Raw genomic sequence first — 7,500 nt, 5'->3', positions numbered from 1 at the left:
CAATCTCACACACACACACACACACACACACACACACACACACACACACACACACACACACAGTAAGCGCTTTCAGATATAACCTCCGGAGTACATGCGGAGGTTTGTCAAACGGAGGTCCTACCCTTCGGATGATTCAGATATGATGCTAACCTGCGGACCTAATACTGACCTTATACTGACGTATGTGTGAACGACATACACGCACATTACAGAATCTCCGTGTGGTTGTCGAGTGAGGGGTGGGGGCTTGTAGATGCAGATATGACGCACAATATATGCGGCCGCTGCCTGTCACAGGTGCTTTTTGTTTACAAAGTGTAGCCTATGCATTATGTAGGCTAAAGAAGAGAAATCTATTGTGCGTAGGCTAATACTTGAAGTAGGCTAGTCACGTACACTTGAAATTGGCCTACAGTATTTGTATGTGTGCTTCGAATAAACACATTTATCTTTTTTCAACGTTATGTACCAGAATCTGGTTTGCGTTGGAGAGAGAGCATGCACAAACTTTATGGTAGGCTACCAGCCAATTCAGTAGGGTAACTCAAGACTTCAAGGCCATACAACGTTTTTAAGCAACAAACAAAATACTAACATAACAGTGAAGTTGTTCGTTTTTTCATGGTTTATTTTTTTCAAAAAGCATCCTCTCCCCATGCAGGCGCGCGGGAACATATTTTTGACCTGGGGTGCTGAATAACAAAATAATGGATGTCCGACGATTTCTCCCCTAGCATGATATGATTTGAATTTAGACAGCTACGCCATTTCAGCGCGGTGTATGAGTAGGCCTAAGAGCGAGAAGTTTTATAATGCCCTGGGCAGCCATATTCCATGGCAACTATGCGCAGCACTTGCCACTCCGACTCATCAATACAAACTGCGCGCACACAGACCCATAGAAGCGCACTTGACTTTACATCATTAAACTATTTCAGTATATTGCTTTTCTGATTGTCAAAACCACACCAGAGATGTTTGGCTTGAAAATATTGCTAATTAGGCTGCAATGACCTACAATGGCAAACGATTTCTGAGTAGCCTAACTTATGGCGTCTCCACTCCACAGCAAAAGTGTCCTAACCACGTTACAGCTGTTTCTATCTGAGCGACTCCAATAGTGAAAGGATTTCAGTGTCATATTTCGGTGGCACTAGCTAAGCTGTCGTGGAACTCGAGATGACATGTCTACTGATAGGCAACAGGTCTCACCAACACGAAATTCTAATTGCAAAAGATGCATCCTACCTCATCGGTTGTTATTCAAAATTGGGCGTTGTCAATTCGTGTTTGTGGTAATAATGACAGCAACAATAAAACCATCTGTATCTTACGATCTTCATCATTCTTGACAGATCACCAGCCTCCTCTGGATGGTCATATGCATAGTTAGCCTCCTATACCTTTAGTTTGCATTTACATTTTAAACACGAATCTACTGTCTTTACTGCCGGGAGAGAAAAAAATCCTGTATTCTTTTCTGTAGCCTAATTCTTTTTGGGTTTTCTTCGTTTTCAATTTATCTAGGCATATATGCTCAACAAATATCAGCGAGCTCAGCCAGTCATGGGAAGGCTATATCAATGAACAGAAAACCATGTTGGCTAACAATTTATTAAATACTCCTGTTATTGTCGTCAACGACGTCGCTGTAGGCTACTGCCTTTTCAGCGCCTTCTGCTGAATCGTCTTTTGAATTCGTTTGGCCTTGCCATGCAGTCTGTAGGCTACAACGTGCCATTCCCTTCATGTGTTCTATCAAAATGTTGTATGCCCTCATGGACAGTAGCTCCGTGATGTCTGCATCTTTCCAGGTCGGAGATTTTCTGGACAGCACTATGCCACTCCATCATAACACTGGCATTTAAGTCAGATTTAACCACATGGACGCACGAAAGAAACGTCACCAACACGCCCTCTCACTAGGTGTGAATTTTGACCGCATGTTCTACGCCTCGTTCAGACATAGCACATTTACATAAAGTCCGGAGGAAATACTAGGTCGGGGGTAGTATAAACACCGGGTGAATTCGGACTTCCATATGACCGGTTATGTCGTTCAGATATACGGCCCCACCGTTTAACATCGGCAGAACCTCCGGTCTTACACGTATGTCTGAAAGCGCTTACTCTCTCGAAGTGTGTGTGTGTGTGTAGAGAGAAGTGTGTGTGTAGATAGAAGTGTGTGTGTGTGTGTGTAGAGAATAGTGTGTGTGCGTGTGTGTGTGTGTGTGCCTCCACTTGTGTGTGGATTAAGCTGCTGGGGTAGTGGTGTGTCAGACATGACGGGTCTTATTCCCCCAAGACCTCTGTGTCTTATTTAGCGCCTCCCCTCTCCCTCCTGTCCAATTTACTTAGCACTCCTCCTCTGTAATGCACTGCCACCTCCACACACACACACTCACACACACACACACACACACACTCACACACACACACACACACACACACACACACACTCACACACACACACACACACTCACACTCACACTCTCACACACACACACACACACACACACACACAACTCTCTCACACACACACACACACACACACACACACACACACACACACACACACACACACTCACACTCACACTCACACTCACACTCACACTCACACTCACACACACACACACTCACACATAAAAGCTGAATGAGACATATGCTCTCAGTTCAGTCCAACTTGACTAAATACAGGCCAGCTTTGTCTTAAGGTGTATGGGTTTTTTTTTCTATTTTATTTATTCCCCCCCCCCCCCCCCCCAAAAAAAAAAAATGTCCCTTTCTCCATGTTGGCATACACATACACACACACACACACACACACCCTGTGTCCTTTCCTGGACCCCGGCCAGCAATGGTGCTGCAGGTGGTGACGCTGTTGATGATGTGATGTAGGTGTCTGTGTGTGTGTGTGTGTGTGTTTGTTTGTTTGTTTGTTTGTTTGTTTGTTTGTTTGTTTGTTTGTTTGTATGGACTACTAATGTGATCTTTTTTTTTGTTATTTCGCAGAACTCCATACGGCACAATCTCTCCTTGAACAAGTGTTTTCTCAAAGTGCCTCGCTCCAAAGATGACCCAGGAAAGGTAGGGCTGTTCACCTGTGTGCGTGTGTGTGTGTGTGTGCGTGTGTGTGTGTGTGTGCGTGTGTGTGCGTGTGTGTGTGTGCGTGCGTGTGTGTGCGTGCGTGTGTGTGTGCGCGTGTGTGTGCGTGAGTGAGTGAGTGATTAGAGAATGGGAAGTGCTGTCAAGGTGTTTGAACTGATGTTCAAACCACACACACGCTCGCACGCGTGAATGAGTTCCATCATTTAGTATGTATTTAACGTTTTTAATTATCTCCTGCATTCAGTTCTGTTCAGTGCTGTTTTCTCAATCTCATTCACACACACTCACACACACACACACACACACACACACACACACACACACACACACACACACACACACACACACACACACACACACACACACACACACATATATTCACTAATTTGGTGTTAAAGGAATGCCACAGGGAATGAGCGGGAGTGTTGGGGGAAATGGATGGAGAGAGAGAGAGAGAGAGAGAAGGATGGAGAGAGGGATGGAGGGGGAGAAAAGAGATAAAAGCACACACACACACACACACACACACACTCTTAAAAGAGCTATAGCTCTATTGGGAAAGCTGAAAGTACTTTAGCCCAGCTCTAAAAAAAAAGGTGTGTGCACGGTGTACGCGTCTTATTGAATCCACAGCGCACACACTGCCGGAGTGTGCTATAAAACACACCACCACACAGAACACACAGAACACACACACCTCATACAGAATAGGCACCACACCGTTTGAGATATACATGGCCCATCCCTCAATCACACACACAAACACATCACACACACACCACACACCACACACCGTAAACACTGCACACACTGCACACATCACACACACGCACAGAGCGTACACATTACACACAACACACACACACACACACACACACACAGCGTACACACTGCACACACACTGCACACATAACACACACACACACCATACACACCATACACACTGCACATAACACACACACACACACAGCGTACACACTGCACACATAACACACACACCATACACACTACACACACACACACACACACACACACACACACACACACACACACAGCGTACACACTGCTTTTATAGAGTTATATCTGATTGTTTTCATGGAGCTGTAGCCTTGTTAAGGTAAGACAATACCAAAATAAAAGTGCTTAAGAAACTCTTGGCCTTTTCTCATATAGCATAGCCTGCATCGTTTTAGCAGCAAGGGCCAAATTATTATTTAACATTAAGGAAATCCCTTCATCAAAGGTAAGGCTACTCTACAGACTATCGTTGCTGATTAGGAATGCTATAAGTGCTTAATTTCGCGCTGGATTTCAAAAAACAAAAGCCGACCGAGTGCAAGTTGTCACATGCTTAAGGTGCAGTAGATGTATGGGTAATGAGGTCATTTGACAACTTTGGGCAATGAATGTAACCAAAAACGAACTGCATTACCCACAATTCCGTACCACGTATAGTTTCAAAACCGGAAGTGGGACGAACGCGCTGCTTGGTTGTGGCTAGATGGGTCTCTCGCTTCAGCCTCTAATCTAGAACTGACATTAGAGATCATGCCGTGAAAATGTGATGCCTTACGCTAAATAATACATTACTGCTGTGTAGGCTAATCATTATTCTGTGGCTAACAGCATTGGTAGTCGCAAAGTAGCAAAGTGACGCATGCGCGACTCACATCCGGTAGCGACTCACATCGGGGAGTGACAACGTAAATGAGTCTGAGCCATAGACAGTAAAAGAAAGGTCTGAGCGAGCAGAAAACGTTGTTAACCGATTCATAACAAGTAAATCGATATAACGACCGGTTCATTTCAGTTTTTTTCCGATACGGGGCTTCACGTATCGATGTAGCCGTATCTTACACGTTAAAAACGGATACCGATACGTATCGGTTAATCTTTACACCCCTACTACACACACATCACACACACACACACTTCACGCACACTACACACACACCACACACACTATACACACACCACACTTCACGCACACCGTGCGTGCGTGCGTGCGTGCGTGCGTGCGTGTCTTTTAGTTATTTGCTGATCATACTGCAGCTGCTGACTTTCTATCCACTATGTATATGGATGTAAACACACACACATATATACACATATATATATATATACACACACACAAATACACACACACACACATACAAACACACACACCCGGGCACGTTCTCTGGGCTGGAGTGTGCATGCTAATTGGATGTTTTGCTGTAATCCTCTGATATTGACACTCTTGGGAGCTGCTCCACTAAATGCAGCATCATGTGGAGCTCTGTGGATGCGGCCCGCTCTGTGTGTGTGTGTGTGTGTGCGTGCATGTGTGGCTGGATGGGGCCCGCTCTGTGTGTGTGTGTGTGTGTGTGTGTGTGCGTGCATGTGTGGCTGAATGGGGCCCGCTCTGAGTGTGTGTGTGTGTGTGTGTGCGCGTGCATGTGTGGCTGGATGGGGCCCATTCTAAATGCACGGCCGACATTGTGCCCGCATCCTCCGCCTGCACTTGCTCACACACACACAAACACACACACACACACGTGTGCTCTCCAGAGGGCTGACTTCAAAGCGCTGGCGCGATGCGGTTGGGGGGTGTTGCGGGCGCTCCTGATACGTGGCATCATTATGATGAATAACAGAGAGGCCGGGCACTGCCCAGGGTGGCACACAGCCGAGACGTGTGTGGGGGGGGGGGGGGTGCATGTCAGTGTCTGTCTGTGTGTGTGTGTTCTGTAGTGTGTGTGTGGTGGGGGTCTGTCTGTGTGTGTGTTCTGTTCTCTGTGTGTGTGTGTGTGTGTGGTGGGGTGTGTGTGTGTTCTGTGGTGTGTGTGGTGGGGGTCTGTCTGTGTGTGTGTTCTGTTCTGTGTTTGTGTGTGGTGGGGTCTGTCTGTGTATGTGTGTTCTGTAGTGTGTGTGGTGGGGTCTGTCTGTGTATGTGTGTTCTGTAGTGTGTGTGGTGGGGTCTGTCTGTGTATGTGTGTTCTGTAGTGTGTGTGGTGGGGGTCTGTCTGTGTGTGTGGGGGTGGGGGGGGTCTGTCTGTCTGTGGGTCTATCTTTTTCTGTGTGTGGGATGTGGTGGGATGTGTCATTTGTCTGCGTACACACATGTGTATGTGTGTGAGATTGTGTGTGTATTCAGTGGATCATTGTGTGTATGTGTGTGAGATTCAGTGTGTGATGTGTAGAGCTTACTAGTGCTTTGTGTGTGCAAGTGAATCTTATAAATCTGGTCATACTTCCTAAAATAACATGTCTTACTGTGACCCTCCAACACACACACACACACACACACACACACACACATACATTCTTGTAGGCCTCAGGTGCAATCAGAGATGTGAGGTGAGATGTTGCAGCATCCAAAGGAAATGAATGTGTGTGTTTGTGTTTGTAAGAAAGAGTGTGTTTTTGTAAGTTTGTATTTGTGTGTGTGTGTGTGTGTGTGTGCGCACGCCTGTGTGTGTGTGTGTGTGTGTGTGAGGAGATTAGTGAGTTGTCTCTGTGTGTGTGTGTGTGTGTGTGTGTGTGTGTGTGTGTGTGTGTGTGTGTGTGTGTGTGTGTGTGTGTGTGTGTGTGTGAGGAGATGAGTGAGTTGTGTGTGTGTGTGTGTGAATAATGCAGAGCTTTTGCTGGTTTGTTTTGGAGGCTCTAATCTCTGGGGGCTCCAGTGGAAACGACAGAAATTCCCACCGGCTCCCAGAGGGTCGCGCTGAAGGATCCTCTCCTCTAATTAACAACAAGAACCCCCCTCCACACACACACACACACACACACACACACACACACACACACACACACACACACACACACACACACACACACACACACACACACACACACACACACACACACACACGCCTCAGCTCTCCTCTCTTCCCCCTCAGTCTGCTCCTAATTGAAACGGCAGCACCCAAATCTGTGACAAGCTGCATGCCATCTCTCTCTGACATGCGCACACACACACACACACACACACACACACACACACACACAGAGCTTTGTGCTCACCTTCAGTCGTCCTTCAGTCTCTTCCAGTTAAACGTGCAGAGAGAAAGTGCTGTACCTCTGGATGTGTGTGTGTGTGTGTCATATCAGTCCCTCTGCGTATCCTTCTGAATTCCTGCATGTATTTGTGTATGTGCTAATTAGAGAACTCCAGGTGTGTGTGTGTGTAAGGTCAGTGTTACTCTACGCTACTCTTACTTCTAAAACTTCTCAATAGTTTGATATGTGCTTATTAGAGAACTCCAGGTGTGTGTGTGTGTGTGTGTGTAAGGTCAGTGTAACTCTATGCTACTCTAACTTCTAAAACTTCTCAATAGTTTGATATGTGCTTATTAGAGAACTCCAGGTGTGTGTGTGTGTGTGTGTGTGTGTGTGTGTGTAAGGTCA

General features: G+C 46.2%; 1 protein-coding gene across 1 annotated transcript in view; it reads left to right on the top strand.

The window, feature by feature from the left end:
* The window catches only part of foxj3 (forkhead box J3), a 139,052-nt gene that overhangs the window by 74,443 nt on the left and 57,109 nt on the right, over positions 1-7,500 (top strand). The window contains exon 3 of the mRNA XM_076268077.1: positions 3,016-3,090. Within this exon, the coding sequence (XP_076124192.1) occupies positions 3,016-3,090 (75 nt within the window). The remainder of the gene's footprint in view (positions 1-3,015; positions 3,091-7,500) is intronic.

This window comes from Alosa pseudoharengus, unplaced genomic scaffold (genome assembly GCF_046254945.1).
Source record: "Alosa pseudoharengus isolate Yale_2024_CS ecotype anadromous, Long Island Sound unplaced genomic scaffold, YU_APseudo_1.1 YU_APseudo_1.1_scf_5, whole genome shotgun sequence".
NCBI lineage: Eukaryota > Metazoa > Chordata > Actinopteri > Clupeiformes > Clupeidae > Alosa > Alosa pseudoharengus.
Note: the sequence above shows the minus strand (reverse complement) of the source record. Positions and strands in the feature narration are given on the sequence as shown.